This window comes from Daucus carota, chromosome 5 (assembly GCF_001625215.2).
Source record: "Daucus carota subsp. sativus chromosome 5, DH1 v3.0, whole genome shotgun sequence".
NCBI classification, from domain to species: domain Eukaryota; kingdom Viridiplantae; phylum Streptophyta; class Magnoliopsida; order Apiales; family Apiaceae; genus Daucus; species Daucus carota.
In genome coordinates this window covers 43,765,625-43,783,212 of record NC_030385.2, presented here as the reverse complement: position 1 = coordinate 43,783,212, position 17,588 = coordinate 43,765,625, and the positions used below count along the sequence as shown (strand labels likewise).

Below are 17,588 nucleotides of genomic sequence, written 5' to 3'. Positions count from 1 at the left end.
ATTAAAAAATCTTCGATACCCAATAAATCTTAAATCCACCGATCAGCTCTATTCCTAATTTTTGTTCAACTTCGATTCCCCATTTCTGCGATTCGGGTCCATACCGTAATATCTATTTTGATATAATTTTTTATGATAATATATCTCTTCCTAAAGGGAAAAAAAGGTTCATAACGCAATATCTGTTTTAATATATTTTTTTACGATAATATATCTCTTCCTACAGGCAAAAAAACTAAAAATTATGGTGAAACCTCGTAGTTGCAATTTTTTACTTTAACATAACTAACAATAACTGGAAGGATTAATTTGCTAAACATAATGTTTGGAATTACAAGATTAAGCGATCCATATTAGTTATATAATAGTATTCAGGCATGCATTCTTCGTGTAAATTTGCACTTGATATTTCAACTTCATCACAGTTTTAGTTTTTGAATCATGCTGCATCATTTCACAACATTGAGAACAGCAATTTCTCGCACAGCACAAAACATCACCATTCCACTGCTCCCGACTTCTTTTGTACCTCATAAATATCTTTTTTTTTTTGACAATGCGAGCTTATATGCCTTACAAATTAGTATCTGTTCTAATAATTCTCGGGTGAGCCAGAGTCGAACCCGGTGTCCCGGGACAACAGAGGATAAGCCCACCACTTGGGCTATCCAATCGTGCTCATAAATATCTTTTAATAATCTCCAAATTAGCACATTTCAACACCGATAACTCGGAGCATGTCATCCGTCAAAATAAACGCAAAGCATAACTGTCAGGTGCCAGTATGATTAACTAACAAGTGCTCTAATCTCAACTAGACCAACAATGCATCACCTGGCAACCATAAAAATTTTACAGAGCTAATATGAAATACATATCGATCAGCTTTCCGGTCCATATAAACATAGGACCCGAAGTAGGCCAATTGCTATTACCTTAGTTTCAGCGAGTATTGGCAGGCTGTAACTAGAACATAACTGCATAACAGAAGCCGAGGGCCTACATTGCTGTCCCATGCTCTGCTCATTCCTAAATAAATAATTAAGAGCACTAAATTACATAGATAACCCTCTGGGTTAAGTTCTATAGGGCTCAAGATTCCCCAAGATTATTAATCACAGGTCCGACCAACCATAAATTCTATACTAGGAGGATATGTGTAACATGTTTAACCAAGTTCAACCTGTAGGAACGGTCAAAAAAGAAAGGCGCCTTGATATCCAATGCAAACATTTCTTACAGCCAAAGACAGAACAACATACCTCAACTAACATAATGAAATCAATAAGATTTATTCATCTAACTTCACATCTTGGTCCACATCATATTCCTCATCATCATCGTCATCTTCGTCATCAAAATCCATGTCTTTATCTTCGTTGTCAAAGAGTCTGCTCCTGAACTTGCTTAACTCACCTCTTCCATCGTCCTCAAGTGGATAGTCCAATCCGAATTTTACATCTCTATGTTTCACCATAAGCCAACGCAGCAACCTATCTTCCTTGTTTAGATAGTGGAGTTCTTTATTCATGCTAGGTGGAGCCATCATTGTCATCTGCAACAGTTGTCCCTATCCAATAATCAATGTGTAAGTGCCCTGGCATATTAAAAAAAACTAGTGGTTCTTTCCTATTGTGAGGGCTGGCTACTCAAGTCACAAATTAGAATGGAGAAAACTAAATGTATACAGTTCAAGAGGTAAAATATGAAATATTGTAGCACAAGGTAAAGGTAACCAATATCAATCTTATCAATAGCAGTTTTTAGTGCAATTTGATTCTTTCGAGTTTATTTATTTGGTCCTATTCCCCTTTCTCGAAGAAAGGTACTTTAAACTATATAGTATTGACCCAAATGTAAAAGTGAAATTTGCAAACTTTTATACACTAGAAGAAAGCAATGTTTCTGTGAATCAAACAGCGATGACTCAACAAAGTTCGGATGAAAAAATCGAAATACAAATTCTTTAAATGATCAGAATAAATTTTCAATTTGATGTGCTTATTTTTGGATGGTCTACACTCTTATAGTGATATTTATTTCAATCTTATAACTTTGAGATATTTAACATCTGGTCACAGTAATGAGGAATGAATTGTGGAATGTAGATGAAAAACAATCTTGAGTATAATCAATGAAATTGAGACGCCCAACTTTGTCTTCTGGGTACTAATATCAGAACCTTGGCAGTGCTTCATATAACAGTTCATGCAATTAGAAAGCTATGGACCACAGCTACATTAGATACAGTTAAATTATAGTAGAAGTTCAAGTCTTAACACATGACTTTATTTCAAAGATATACTTTTCAGAATATAAGCAACCAATAGTTTATCTTATATAACCTACAAGACAGTATAATTTTCTAAAAAAAGGCCAGATTTGAAAAACAGATAAGTGGCACAAAGCTGAAGCTAACTCTAGTTTAATTATATTTTTACTACTTTACAAGGGTCAACAGGGTTCTGGTAGTCTTTATAGTGATAATACTATAAAACAGGTAAAACATAATTTGTGCTGGTTTAATTTGGTTGCTGGTACCCTGATATGCACACTCATGTAATTCAGAGCATCTGAAAGGATACATAACATGTACTTATAATTCAGAACATCTGAAACTTTGTTGGACACTTCTGCTCAGAACTCAGCATGCAGCCCCGTTTGTGAGTTAACATTGAAAAATCCGTATACTGTCATGGACCAACTCCCAAGTTATTCTTGTCCCCATAATAATGATGCTTAGAGTATTGAATGTTTACTACGTGCATCAGAATTTCTCAAGTTTCAACATATAGGTATACATGACCAGAACAAAATATTGAAGAGATGAAAGAAAAATGAAAAGACTGGTGACTTAAACCCAAGAGCTTTTTTAACATGATACCTATAAACTGTCAATATGTTCTTTCTTTTCTTATCATACTCAATTCAAATATATTTTGATTAAAATTTTTACAATTTAGTAGATGCAAAGACTGATAGAAAGACACTATTTACAGAACATTAGCACTAAAAAAATCTTGTAATTCTGTCTTATATAATACATCCCGTGATTCTTCTTGAGCAGGCAATTAGTTTTATTAATATATAGATCATGCTAAAATTCTTTCAACACAGAGGACAGTTCTTCAGTACTACCAAGCAACACCTCAGTACCACTGTGGCACAAACTCTGCTCATCTGTAAGCAACACAGTCTATCATACCAACTTCCAGAAACAGGTAGCAAATAAGAATCCAGATCAATTCAAGACAAGTAAAACTAAACAAAGAAACCACCAAGAGTTAACAATAAAATATAAACTAGAAAACAAATCGTAATTCCCAAACTATAACTTATAAAGAATTATACAAGTCCTTATCACATTCCATAAATGTATAAGAACATTGCAAAGCAATGCAAAGAGTAAAAAACACTGTATATATCCACCAAATGTAATTTCTTTGCCATTTTACATTTTTCTCTGATAAAATTTATACAACAAGAACAGCCACTATAATATTTCAAGGCAACCATGGGTTCCAAAAAAATTTCAACCCCAATCGAGTTTCTTAAAAGCATCAAACAAAATCGAATAGTCCTTAACCTGAATTCTTTCTCATCCATATCCCCTCCCAAACCATTCCTCTTCGATTAAAAAAACCTCATTTTTTCAGCAAGCACACATTTCTTCCACTCTGAGTAAACCTCATAAAATCTCAATCAATAATCCCACAATATATCAAGACCCCAAATCACACACGCACACACACACAGAGAGAGAGAGAGAGAGAGAGAGAAAGAGAGAGAGAGAGAGAGAGAGAGAGAGAGAGAGGGAAGGACAGGGAGAGGGAGAGGGAGAGGGAGAGACCGAGAGAGGGGGGGGGGGAGATTGCAATCTTACAGCAATTGCACATAATTTTACTTGACACAGTAAAAAAAACACAATAAAGCAGCAAACTTTGCCAAAGAAAAACAAAATCCCAGACCTAAACACAGAAAAATTGAAAAGGGTGATACCTGAAAGTGCCTGCCATCAAGTTTCTTGATCCCATAGCCCAAGTGAACAGTACCCAATGATTTCAACTCAGTAAGAACCCCATTTCTTTGATAAATATGCTTGCCCACACGAGAAACAAGGTCCATCACATCAGGCATCTTTATATGTGGCTTCAGCAACAGCATACAATCATACAGAGGCATCTCTCTTAAACCCTAATGCCAAACAAAATGTAAATTCAATTAAGCATTTAAAGATTCATGTACAGAAGAGTGTGTGTTTGTGTGTGTAGTTGAGTGGAAGAACCCCAAAACTCACCTTTGCAAGATCCGCAGAAACCCTAGTTTACTCGGGTGCTCTCCTAAATTATTAAAAGTAAAAATGATTTTTCAAGAACTAGTTTTGCCTTTTTGGTTATAAGAATGACTTTAGTAAATTTTATATTAAACTAGATTTTCTTACCCGCGCTCCGCGCATGGGTGTCCTGATATTGTAGTTGTTGTTTTTTTGGCGTTGCGAAATAATTTTTATGATTAAGAACAGAAAATCAAACCATCAAATAATCTCAAATTAAAAATTAAATTTAATAAAATAAAATGTCATTTAAAATCAACATAACCCGGATGAAAATACTTCGTCCATGATATGAAAACATCAGACTTACCACCCATCATTTCTTCATGCATCATATTTGTATTAGTCTTGCAATTCTTATTTTGAGCAAGTCAAGTTAGACCATAAGCTCCGACTCTGGAGGTACTTGAAGAAACAATTTCACAACCAGGTGGTTTAGTATCCTTATGTGGTCTTCGTTTCTTCAACCATTTTAATAGATTATCGTTTGAAAATATTTTAAATAAATTTAAATTTCAAATGCTTTGAATTATAGCACTTATCGAATCAATACTTACGTATTAGTTAAGACAGTTAAAAACAAAAGATAGAATGAATGCATAATTTGTGGGATTGTGCTAGAATCAATACTTTGAATTATCGTTTGAAAATATTTTAAATAAATTTAAATTTTAAATTCTTTTTGCTATAAATTATAGCAGTCTATATCCATGTATCGGGAAATATAAAAAATATATATATATAAAAATTTCATTATCAAAAGCTAAATTGTGGTGTTAAAAAGTGTTCCATTGATTAGAAAGTATAACAAAAAGTCTTGATTTGAAAATTAAATGTATTGAATATGAAAACCAGTATATATTATACAAAAAAGTATTGTAATAATAACAGCTAAAATCAGTTAATTAAATCAAATAAATTTTGACTGTTTTTCCTTATTTACATATGGGTTATAGCAGGCTAGACCCATGTATCAAAAAAATTTAAAAAGTCAAAATATATAAAACCTTCCTTATCAAGAGCTAAAATTATGGAGTGAGATATTTATTTGAAATTATAACAAAAAATCTTGATTTGAAAATTGAATATAATGAACATGGAAACTGCAAAAATTTAATAGAAAAGTATTTTAGTAATTAATGTCAAAATCAGTGGAAATCAAATAAAGTCTGACTTCCCTATTTGCATATGAGCTATAACAATCGAGATCCATGTATCCGAATATTAAAAAATCTAATATATAAAAATTTTCTTATCAAGAGCTAAAATTGTGGAGTGAAAAAGGACTTCATTAATTTGAAATTATAACAAAAAGTCTAGATTTGAAACTTGAATATAGTGAATAGGGAAACATCTACATATTATACAAAAGAAATAAATGCCAAAATCATTGAAAATCAATATTTTGACTACTTTTTCCTATTTACATATGAGTTATAGCAGGTTAGATTCATGCATCTGGACAGAAATTGCGTCATATTCATTCTCGGTGGTTCTTGTCAAACAACAATGACACACGATAAGATGTAAACAAAAAGTCTAGATCAATAAGCAGATGTTGAGGAAAAGTGAATATAAATCTTCACACGATGAGCATCCGATAGTTGCATGGACGAATCATCTCTATTCAGCAGCTGCAAGGAAAACTCAATAACAAAAAGTGGCTCAATAAATGCATTAGAGTACATATATGCATCCTAATCACTATCAATACGAAAGGAAATTATGCAAAAATAATCGTTAGAAATAAAAAATAATCTCAAATTCCTGGAACATGAAATCAATAGAAATCGTGAGGACGGATTTCTCAGCTTTTCTCTGTAGCAAATTATCAAACACGTTAAATACAAAATCATATACTGATTATGATACCTGCAGCGTTCAAACAACAAACTTCAGAACCCGTTCAACAATAATAGAATAAACAAATATACACAATGGAGCAAATATTGTAAATTAAGCTGGAAATAGTGCAAACCTATTTCACGACCAATGGTGTTATTCTCTTTTTGACTTCGAGACGTCATCCCTTGTCGAAGCATCGTCGCAAAAGGACTTTGACGGATACTACCTGATGCATACACGGATCAACGCGATTTGTGCAAGATAAGTAGAATTCTATTATTAAATAAAGTAAATATGCGCAAAGCAAAGTTCGTAGGTAGAGAAATTAATGTGAAAAAAGCCAAGATCAGTAGTACCGCAGTAAAATCCAACCGAGGACACAAATCAGTTCGGAAACTAAGCAAGAAAACATACTCGTCACGATTAGAGGCTTGGAAGAAAAAATGGTTTTGAATGTGAAATTAAAATCATCTGCTTTGATCTGATAAGAATATCATATGCAAATAAGTAGTAAAGCTTAAATATGAACTGACGTCGTGATCAGTGACACGATTTAAGGATGCGTGATTAATGCTATTTTGAAATTCTAATCTTGATAAGATGATCGTGATATGATTTGAATGGGCTCTCAGATCCAACGATACTCGGGTCGGGTTTCTTGAAGATCCGAAATATTTCATCGCAGTGTTAATTTGAATAAGAAGATGCGGGGTCAAACCGGAAGCTTGATGGGTTGATCCACTCCAATGTAAAATTACCATATCAGCCTTAAAAAAGAAAAATAAAAATAAAGATGAATACAAACAATCAAGGATATGAGGTCTTGATGACGGTTATATATATATATATCCACTCTCTACCAAATATATAGATATATAGACATATACATATATACATATATATGAAATCAATCAAACAAATTAGCATAATATATATATCCACTCTCTACCAAATATATGGATATATAGACATATACATATACATAGATATGAAATCAATCAAACAAATTAGAATAAATAAAATCGTTGTTTTAATTTTTGTCATACTATTGTTTAACGAAAGCTATAATCAAGGAAATTTGAATCGAAAATTGAAGAGCGACAACCATATGATTCCAATTTTGCAAATTTTTAGATGGTAATGAAAAGAATCGAATGAAATTCACTCCATTCCCATTCTGAAGCACCAATCATGCATATAATCAAGTAGAGCTAAATATTGACCACATGTCCCTTCTAAATTGCTTACAATTTCTGATCCTCAAAAGATATTATTTTTCAAATAAAATTAAAAAAATTCAAACCAATTAAATATATAAAAAGCATTGATTATGCAGCTGATTGAGCATGCTTAAATATCAACCAAATGCTGCTTCACACACCCTACCATTGCGACGCTCTGTTAGTGCTTTAGTATATAATTAGTGCTTTAGTATATAATTTTGAACTAATTTCATATTTATTTTAAAATAAAAGATAAGAGAGTAAAACATATATAATGACGCATCTCACAATTTTTATATATAAGAATTACTTTATTAAAACTAAAAAATAAAATAATGAAGAAAACAATAACACATAAATAAATTTAACAAAATAATAGTCAAATCATAATTTTTTAAAGTATAATATATTTATTCGTGCATTAATACCTTATTCTTTTTAATATAATCTTATGAAAATATTTTAACTATACTTTATTTTTAAATATTTTAAGAAAAGACGATTACCAGTTTAAGAGGTAATCACTCTTTCAATTTATTGAATTTTTAATGCAATATCATACAAAAATCTTTTAAGTGCTTAGGAAGTCTTTACAAATTTAATTCGAAAGAGATAAGCAAAAAATTACAATTAAAAATAGGTAAATATACAAAAATATATTGTAGATGTGAAATAAATTAAATGTATAAAGATAAGAAAATTATTGTTTAAAATTTTCTTAAATATTTTTATTTTAAATATTTTAAGATAAGATGATCAACAATTTAAGAGATAATTCAATTTTTGAATTTTTAATTTTTCATGTAACATCGTACAATAAAGTCTTCAGAGTGCTTAGGATGTCTTCCTATATTTAATCAAGGAGAAATTGAAAGTAATTAATTACAATTAAAGATACACAAATATATGGATACACACACATATGAAATCAATTAAAAGAATCAAAATAAGTAAAATAAAATCTGTTACAATTAGTAAACTTCCCTTGCAAGTTATACTAATTATTCAATTAACATACTTGAAACCGGAGGAGAAAAATAAAAAAGATGAGAGAGATACCGATGAATTTGAGTTTTTAAAATAGATGATAAGAATTGATTTGATTTTGAAAAACAATCAATGCTTTACATATTGGTTAAGACAATTAAAAATAAAAGCTGGAATGATTGTAAGAAAGGAAAGAAAAAATAGGATACATACCAAAAATGACAGCCATTCAACACGAATTAATTGTGTCATAACATCCAAAGAATAGGAAGCATAAATCAAGGCTGAAAATATGAGATTACATATTTAAAGTAACCATTGAGCTGGATTTTATGTGGCATTTACGTGGCATTTACGTGGCTTTTAACGAATTACGTGGACTTTGTGACTGGGCATCATTCAGGAATTATTATATAAATAGATTTCAGAAACGTTGACAAATTTTTAAAATTTTAAATTAATAATCAAATTCCATTTTTATATTTTTAAAAATTGCTAAAATTAACTTGTAACGAGAAGTAAGTTATTATTTAAAAAAAATGAAATAAGATATGATAATTTTTTTTAAAAAAATATTAACAATTCCTTTTATTAAATCGCGAAAATTAAATTTGAACACTCATCTACGATCTTGAAAATTTGCCTATTTTTTTAAAGTCCCGTATATGATATAGTTACCATTTTGTGATTACTTATTTTATTTACTTAAAGCAAATATAATATGTATATATATATATATATGGTCATGGCATTTTTTAGAATCAAAGTGACAGAGATAATAATTTTAAGAAATCCGGTTAAATATGCTTTTGAGGAAGGAGTATAGGATAATAAAGTTTTCGAAAATGAGTATGTTGCACTTATTTTTTTTTTTTGAAAGATGGAAATTGCATTAAATCAATGAAACATCATACAAAATAATAAAATACTCTCCAACATTACATGTGGAGGAGATAGAAAATCATTGAAGCAATTCACCTCACAAGGCACCCTAGCTAACAAATGAGCAATTTTATTGGCTTTGCTTTTTAACAAATGCCATGGAAATATCTTGCAGATTATTTGTATACGATCTTCGTGCATGTTGTTTTGTGGTGGTTTCGTTAATTTGTTCTTGCTTATATAATATAAGTACATTGTTGCTGTGATTTTAACTGTTAATTTCCAACAATATGATATAAGGTCTCTTGCACAAATGTTTAGTACTTTCAAAGTAATTAGTAGTTAACAGCTCTAAATTAATTGGAAATCAACATCACGTACTAACAGAAAAACGCAGAGTTGAAGTTGATTAGGAAATACATGCAAGTAAATCTCCTAGTACTTTGTCACTTGAAAACAAAAGAAAGCCCGAAATGTCTACTTACTTTGTTGATGTCTCCGATCCTTATAAAAATCAAGAAAATAAGGAAGAGAAATTGAGCTCCGAAGAAATCATAGATGAATGCAAGACATTCTACTTTGCAGGTAAGGAAACAACTGCTAATCATTTGACTTGGGCACTTCTCCTTTTAGCGCTGCACCAAGAATGGCAGGAAAAGGCTAGGGAAGAAGTATCTCGTGTCTGTGGAGAGAGTTCTTTCCCAACTGCTGATAATTCAACCGACTTAAAGATTGTAAGTCCTAATCCATTCAATACTGTTTTCAAAATTCGTTGTTTCTTAGGAACAAGTATCAGCTTAAAAACTTTATATTTGCTGCTGGTTTCTGAACTGTATGCTGTTCGTATTGTTATTAGGTAACCAGATGCAATATCAAAGAGTTTAGTTGCACTGAGAATCCTCAATTGTCTATTGTTTGACTTCCAGGGATCAATTATCAACTCTTGTCAGCGAAAACTCTCAACAAGTAGAAAACTTAAACTTGTCTGATGGAACATTCTAAAAACTACAATCATTTCCAACCTAGTAACAGAGAAGCAGAGAGTGTAGAATTTGGACACGCGTCTCAGCGTTACAGGGGGGATCCTAGTGGACGTGCAAATTCCAATGTGAGGCCTTCGGAGCATAATTTCACAGAAGCTAAGCCTGTACATAATCACTCTCTGCATACAGGTGAGGAGTTTGTATATGAAAAGATGCGTGATCGTGCCAATCTGAATGCTGGTGATCCTAGTCTTACAACAGGTTCCTTAGAGTCAAAAGGTGTCCGAGGCATCAGTCACACAAATCCAGAAAGCAGGTATAATAACTCTGAGCCAAAAGAATTTGAGAGGGAAAACTCCTCTTCGTATGAAGAGAAAAGTTGTTATGGATCTGCAGATATTCTCATATTCAGTAACATTCAGTCACAGAACATGCCTTCTGATTATCATATTTCACAAAATTACGAAATTTTAAAATACGAGTTTAGAACTGGTTCAATCCAAACATTTTTTCTGAAAAAGTATTTTTGTATTTAAGTCTGGTAGCGTGGTCGAGGGAGAGAATTAATGACGGAAACGATGCTAATGATACGAGAGCAGGAGAAAAAAATGTCAGACAATCAAAATTTATGGACGCCTGTTGGATCTGTTTGTAACTTTCGCGCTTTCAGCTGCCTGATCGACATCTACTTGCACAGTTTTGTGATTTCTTAAACGTTACTGCAATGCGAGGATGTACCTTATTCAGTGAGTAAGGCAATATGCATTATTCTGTACCGTCCATAGGAAAGACGAAACTATTAGGAAAATAGAACGAGTAAGAATTGATTCGACCTGGTATTGAGTTGCTGATTCTCTGTTGTCTCAGACAGACGAATATGAAATCAGTACCATATTATAAGGAAAGGCCGGAGAGTTTAGTCATGCTTGTTTAATGTTTACTATGTCGAAATTACAACGAAGAAGACAAGACTAAAAAATCGATGAATCTGATTGATTATATCTTGCATAATGTTTCATAATATCCTAGGAAAGCAGCTATAAGTTCAAACATAATTTAAGAAAGGAAAACAAGTTTATTTTACATATGCAAGTGAGAAAGCAAATTCTAGTGCTGACCTTTTTCAAAGCCAACTCTACTGCGACCACCTTCATTGCCATCTCGCATAGAAGATCCAGCCCTAGCTTGCATTGTACCGCTGCCTCCAACCTTGTCCAAGGCCTTCTTACCCTTCTTGACCTGGGTCGAAAACTGATCCAGACCAAATGGATCATCAGCTTCTTCTGGTTCCTTGTCAAATTCAACAGGCCTGTCCCTTGGGCCAGTTTTGTCAGATGTACCGGTAAATGACTTGTCAGGTTTGAATCTATTAGTCTTCATTATCTTGTCTAGCTGCTCATGATCTTCACCGCCATATGTATCAGCATCTGCATCTTTCTTTGGCCTGTAAAGAGTTGAAAGAGTATTCTGGGCAGTGAACAACCCCTTGTCATACACGTTGTAGTACTGGTCACCAGTTCCAAAGCCTGAGGCCATGCCCTTGTCTTGGTTGAACAATCGTGTATCATACATGACTTGACCACCTCGTGCTCCTCCAGTAGTCGCCATTCCAAGTGCAACCTTTTCACTGACATCACGATCTCTGTCTCTGGTAATCTTACTTTTCTTCCCCATTGCAGCATCCTTTGCTTCCAATCTTCTCTCTATTTCCCTCTCACAGCGCCTCTCCTCGCGGATCTTCTCTCTCCTCAGTCTATCTTCTCTTTCCTCCTTTGTCTCCCTTGCTGCACCCCTCTCTCTGCCATTATCATTGTCTCGGCCTCTCATGTCATCAACATCCACCATACACTTATCGGCAGCAGCAGCACTAGTTCTTTCTGATCTAGCTATTTGAGCTAGTTTTCTCAATTCTTGTTCCTTCTTCTCCTTGTCTCTCAACATCATTTCCTTTTGAACCTTTGATCGCATAGCAACACCCTCTCTTGCCTTCTGTTCTGACACATACAGAGCTTCTGAGAGCTTTGCAAAGTTGTCATTAATCTGAACCTCCTCAACACCTCTACCATCATCTGCTGCCAGACGCTTATCAAGTGGAATCATATAACCTTTTGAATTCTTCCAATTAGATACACATGGTGGGATTTTCCAATCCTGCTGATCCTTAACAGTGACAGGGCGAGGCGGAGATTGCATAACGGGCACAGGGGGTGAAGAACCATTAGCCTTAGGAACCCTCCTCTTGTGCTTCAACTTTGGTGGCTCCAGCTGGTCCACTGGCATCTCAACCATCCTAATAATCCTTTCCTTTGCACCAGAATTAAAAGCAGAAGAACACCGCTGTGAAGGTTTGTACTTGATACATGATTTTGTGGCCGACGATATTCTACTCAACCTAGCATTCACAATTTTCTCCAGGGCCATCTTAGTCTCCAACATGGTCTTATCTTCAATCTCTTTTCTCTCATCAGTATCATCATCATCCTCTTGTTCCTCCATCTCATCTTTCAAAATCTTCATAGCTTAGATCAAAAACTGCTGAAGCACAACTAGTAGAATCAAGAAATTAGCACAAAATTAACAAGTCCTTGCGCCATATATTTATAGATATATATCACGAAACAAACAAATCGATATCAACTCAAAATAGAATAGTTACACTCCAAATCAACAACCAACTCCAATTAGAATTCAGTTGGGCTGGGCCCGGCCATTAATCGAAAAGGAATACATTTGCCTTGTTTCTCAAGTATCGCATTGATCTTGATCCAATCGCCAAGGCTTTCCCAGATGACCAAAGATACGTCTCTTTCCTGTGTTAAACTTGATTACTATTAAATTTTAATAGATTTTAAACAATTTTAATTAAATAACATCGGATTTAAAAGAATAATTTAAAATTCTAATTGTATGCCGTCAATTTTTGTAGTATAATTTGAAATCTTAATTGCATATCTCAAGATTTTGATACACTTTTAAAAATTCGAGTTGAATACTCTCGAATTTCATGAATGAAAAAAAATCTTTTAAAATCCCAATTGAATAAATTGCCTTATTTTATGTATTGATGTTTTGTGTGCCTTTTTATGAATTTCAGTAATTTTTTCAGAAAAGACTTACATGATAATCTTTGTAAGACTTGTATCAAATATGAGACGGCGATAATTACCGCAAAAACTCACCTTTCACAACCAAAAATTATTTATATTTTAGGGATGTTTCTTACTCCAATATCGGTTTATATAACTAATAATTCTGAATATTGGACTACTATGTTACTATGTTCACAGCTGTTGTGTTGGATTATTCGAGATTTATTGTGATATTTTTAAATATTTTTTTGATATTATATGTGTTAAACGATTTGAAAACAAAAAGACTATTTTCCTAAAAAAAACAGGACTAAAATATTGTAAAAAGATATAATAATTTTTTGAAAAATCTGGATTAGAAATGGGTACCGTGTTGATATTGAAGTCCAAATTCTAGAAACAAGTATTCTTGTCAATTTTAAAAATTTAAATACCTTTGGCAATTTTGCTAAAAAAATGATTTTCATGTAATGATACTGAATTTTACCCATCTGACTGGCCTTGAACTAGCTTCATCCAAGTTTAAGGCCACCCAAACCTGTTCTGAGACGTCTGACAATTTTAAGGAAGTAGTAAAAGTTATCCATTTAAGCATGTATTAACTTTACAAGATTCATATCCTCCTCCCCCAATCAATGCTGAACAATACAAATCATACATTCTTTCACAATGCTTTCAAATTTTATGCTAACAGAGCTGCTGCTCTAAGCCTGGAATGAATTCTCAGGCTTCACAATACTGTCACTAGAATGCTCAGACACAATCTTTTTCCAGAACCAGTGTTTCTGCCACATTAGTATCATTTCTTCGATAGGAACTCCTTTTGTCTCCGGAAGGAAAATGTAGACGAAGATTGTCATGATCGTCACACAGCCAGCAAAGAAAAGGAAAAAACCGAACTTTAGAGCACATAGGAGGGAAAGGAAAGACTGCGCTATGACGAATGTGAAGAAGAGGTTCACTGCCACTGTGATGCTTTGTCCTGCTGACCGAGTTTCTAAGGGGAATATTTCACTTGGCACTGTCCATCCAAGAGGACCCCATGATATTCCGAATGCTGCAACAAACAGGCAGATGAAAGTCACCACCACTATTGAGTAGCCTTTTGTCAGTTCTTTGTCGCCACCAAATTTGAGTCCCAGAATTGTTGCAACAATAATCTGTTTGATGGTGGAGAGCATAATATAGAAAATGTTAACATCTTTGGCATGTAGAAGCAATTGAGCATATATATACTTTACAATCTATAGTAAAATTACCTGGCAGACAATCATCAGAATACCCCCTAATATCAGTAAAGGCCTTCGACCCCATTTGTCCACCAAGGCTATTGACACAACTGTGGAGGAACAAAGAACTGCTCCGGTTAAGGCTGACGAAATGAGAGAAGCATTTCCTTTGAACCCCATGCTCTGAAAGAGCACTGGTGCGTAGAAGAGAATTGAATTGATTCCTGTTAGGATCTGGAACGTTGGCATGAAGATTGCCATGATCAGTTGTGGTCTGTTTCGCCTCTGTAGGATGTTTCTGAATGGATGTTTGATTGAGTTTGCCAGCTCACTTGCATCTATCATGTCATCAAACTCTGCATCCACATTCTTTGTTCCTCTGATTCTTTCGAGAACTTGTCTTCCCTTTTCTTTCCTGCCTTGTTCAATTAAGCTGTTTGGCGTCTCTGGAAGTAGTATTCCCCCCACGGTCATTAAGAGAGCTGGTGCCGCAGCCAGTCCAAGTGAGAGTCTCCATCCCCATGGATGGAGTTTAGATGTACCATAGTTGACCATATTTGCTGTAAATATTCCCATAGTCGTTGCTAACTGGAACATCATGTTTAAGCCTCCTCTCAGATGAGTCGGTGCCATCTCTGACAGATAGAGTGGAACAGCCTGTAAATTGCAGTAATAGTTATCAATAGATCAACATTATGATGTTCAATGTAATGATTCGCTAAATTAATTACACTGCTTTCAGGAGAACTATAGATTGATGTAAAATGCTCTTGTTACTGTTTTTTGTACTATTTAAGCCATGGGTTGTGGAAACAGCCTCTCTACTCTTTTAGCATAGAGGCAATTGATCGCAAAGCATATTAACTTGCTAAGATTTTTTCTCAGTTACTGAAAATTATGAACCACGTGTGAGTGAAGGAGAATACCTGATTTCCAAACCCGATGCCAACACCAAGCATTATACGGCCCAGAAGAAGCATTCCTATGTTGATTGCAGATGCATTAAGAGCTGCTCCAATGAGAAAGCTGAGTCCACCAATGATTATACTTATTCGACGTCCATACCTCCTTGTGATTGGGGATGCCACCAAAGTCGCAACCAGACCAGAAAGATATAAAGATGAAGTAAATGCTGCAAGCCCTTGATTGTTGTACTTGCAGTAGTTACTTTCATGAGCATGTTGCTTCTTTCTGTATACTGTCTTGAAGAATTTCTCAAGAAATTCATCCATCGATGTAACTCCACCTGTTGAATGATCAGGTTCATTGTTAGTATGACTCCTTATTCTTTCTTATTTTTGTTAAGCAGAACCGCAAATGAAGTGGCAACATTACGTCCCTAAAGCAACAGCGATTATTAAACAGAAAATCACTAAACATGTCTCTGCCAGGCAGCCACTGGGAACAGTTAAACACTTGCGAGTTGAATACAAGACTATAGTTTCTTCTTGTTTGCTCAACATATCCGACAAGAATATCTCCATTATATAAGAAATTCATACATTTCACTGCTGTTAAAAGCGCTCTCTTACTTCATACATCCTAGGAAGATACTAATTGTGCAGAACCTGATTAGCCATGGCAGAGAATCCTTCTTTAATGTTCATTTGCCCAAGCCCATTGATACGCAAAGCCAAAACACGCCCTCTTCTCGGGTCTAGTGCTTCTACATGATCTTGAGGGCACGTTTAATTTCTCTTTCAAAAAGATCAGTCTGTTACTAGTAATTATGTTACCTGGACTCGGCTAAAAATGTCCAACATATATACATGTCCGAATGTCAAACTCAACAATATTCTAAAATTTTTACATGTTTTTGGCGTAAAATAAGTGTCGGAGTGTCTCTATCCACCTATATCTGAGTGTCGAGTGTCCGACACATTTACTTGAAGCAATATGAAGAGTCGGGATAAGATAGACTAGCAGTCATTTTAATTTTGCAAGTTAAAATATTAATTTCTTCATGATTTCAAATCTTTTCATCTGCAAAGAGGTTCAAATTCTGGTTTGCTTTGGTACCAACAAATTCATCATTTTCGAAGATAAGTCAACACAGGCTGCTTCTTGAATAAAATAATGCCATCATCACAATGAATTAAATAAAAAACTAAAAACAAAACTGTAGCTGTGATGGATAAGATTAGTGAAGAATACCTGAAATACCAATGTCATAGCCAAAGATAGAACCACCAACAGCAGCAACAATGCAAGAAATGATCACATATGAGGTCACTTTCCCCTGGTACTGATCAGCTCTCTCTTTCGCCACCCCGGCCGGACCAAATGACCCCCCTGCCATCTCTCTCGCTCTCTCTCTCTCTCTCTCTCCCCCTGTCTCCCTCCCTCCCTCTCCCTCCCTCTCTCTCTCTCTCTCTCTCTCTCTCTCTGTGTTACTCTATATAACAAGAAAAATCTCTCTCTCTCCCTCTCTCTCTCTGGCTGTATCTCTCTGAGTTATTTATAGGAGTTGAGTAGCAAGTGGTTAAGTATGTAAAAGTATTGGATTTAGTAAATAAAAGTTGGTTGACTTTAAGCATGCAACTGGAATGAATGAAGCTTGCCGCTTTGAAATTCCAATGTTGTTGTTATTGAAATGAAAACAGAAAATCTCTTACCCAGATATATTAAACTGAAACAAAGGTTCGATACATGCCTTGTTATTCATCGTCATCTAAACCATTATTACCGCACCAACAAACTATTCTATGTCCTGCGTCATTACGTGTGACATTTTTACTCTCAAATTCAGCGCAAAAAAAAAATAAAGGATTGTACATCGGCGTGTGTTCATATGTACTGTTTATGAATTTTAGAAACAATAATTTTAATTATATGGTCGAAAAATAAAAAAAAAAATAAAAAACTGATATAGAAAGGCTTTATATTTCGACAGCATTTATATTCAGATGTCACTGGCCTCCGAAAATCCCATAAAAATTTTACAAATATTCTGATTTATTATGATTTTACGGATTTGGACCATCCTTGTAAATTGAGGGATGTATTCCGTCAAGATT

General features: G+C 34.1%; 3 protein-coding genes across 3 annotated transcripts; all 3 read right to left on the bottom strand.

The window, feature by feature from the left end:
* Positions 1 to 982: 982 nt before the first annotated feature.
* Positions 983 to 4,416, bottom strand: LOC108219948 (uncharacterized). Its single transcript, XM_017393550.2, has 3 exons — positions 4,298 to 4,416; positions 4,000 to 4,194; positions 983 to 1,570 (listed from the first exon to the last, which is right to left on the bottom strand). The coding sequence occupies exons 2-3, from the start codon at positions 4,180 to 4,182 to the stop codon at positions 1,292 to 1,294; spliced, it is 462 nt and encodes a 153-aa protein (XP_017249039.1). The 5' UTR covers positions 4,183 to 4,194; positions 4,298 to 4,416; the 3' UTR covers positions 983 to 1,291.
* Positions 4,417 to 11,232: 6,816 nt separating this feature from the next.
* On the bottom strand, positions 11,233 to 13,044 carry LOC108222159 (SNW/SKI-interacting protein A). Its single transcript, XM_017396065.2, has one exon. The coding sequence runs from the start codon at positions 12,768 to 12,770 to the stop codon at positions 11,361 to 11,363; it is 1,410 nt and encodes a 469-aa protein (XP_017251554.2). The 5' UTR covers positions 12,771 to 13,044; the 3' UTR covers positions 11,233 to 11,360.
* An 857-nt stretch (positions 13,045 to 13,901) lies between these two features.
* On the bottom strand, positions 13,902 to 17,027 carry LOC108219877 (sugar transport protein 7). Its single transcript, XM_017393432.2, has 4 exons — positions 16,726 to 17,027; positions 15,498 to 15,817; positions 14,602 to 15,228; positions 13,902 to 14,502 (listed from the first exon to the last, which is right to left on the bottom strand). The coding sequence occupies exons 1-4, from the start codon at positions 16,868 to 16,870 to the stop codon at positions 14,047 to 14,049; spliced, it is 1,548 nt and encodes a 515-aa protein (XP_017248921.1). The 5' UTR covers positions 16,871 to 17,027; the 3' UTR covers positions 13,902 to 14,046.
* Between the last annotated feature and the right edge of the window lie 561 nt (positions 17,028 to 17,588).

Excerpts from the sequence above, each read along its gene's own strand:
- LOC108219948 (XM_017393550.2), bottom strand. The coding sequence starts at position 4,182 with ATGCCTCTGTATGATTGTATGCTGTTGCTGAAGCCACATATAAAGATG. Across the intron at positions 1,571-3,999 it reads TTGATGGCAGGCACTTTCAG|GGACAACTGTTGCAGATGAC; the intron begins GTATCACCCTTT and ends ATTATTGGATAG.
- LOC108222159 (XM_017396065.2), bottom strand. The coding sequence starts at position 12,770 with ATGAAGATTTTGAAAGATGAGATGGAGGAACAAGAGGATGATGATGAT.
- LOC108219877 (XM_017393432.2), bottom strand. The coding sequence starts at position 16,870 with ATGGCAGGGGGGTCATTTGGTCCGGCCGGGGTGGCGAAAGAGAGAGCT. Across the intron at positions 15,818-16,725 it reads CTATGACATTGGTATTTCAG|GTGGAGTTACATCGATGGAT; the intron begins GTATTCTTCACT and ends ATCATTCAACAG. Across the intron at positions 14,503-14,601 it reads TTCTGATGATTGTCTGCCAG|ATTATTGTTGCAACAATTCT; the intron begins GTAATTTTACTA and ends ACCATCAAACAG.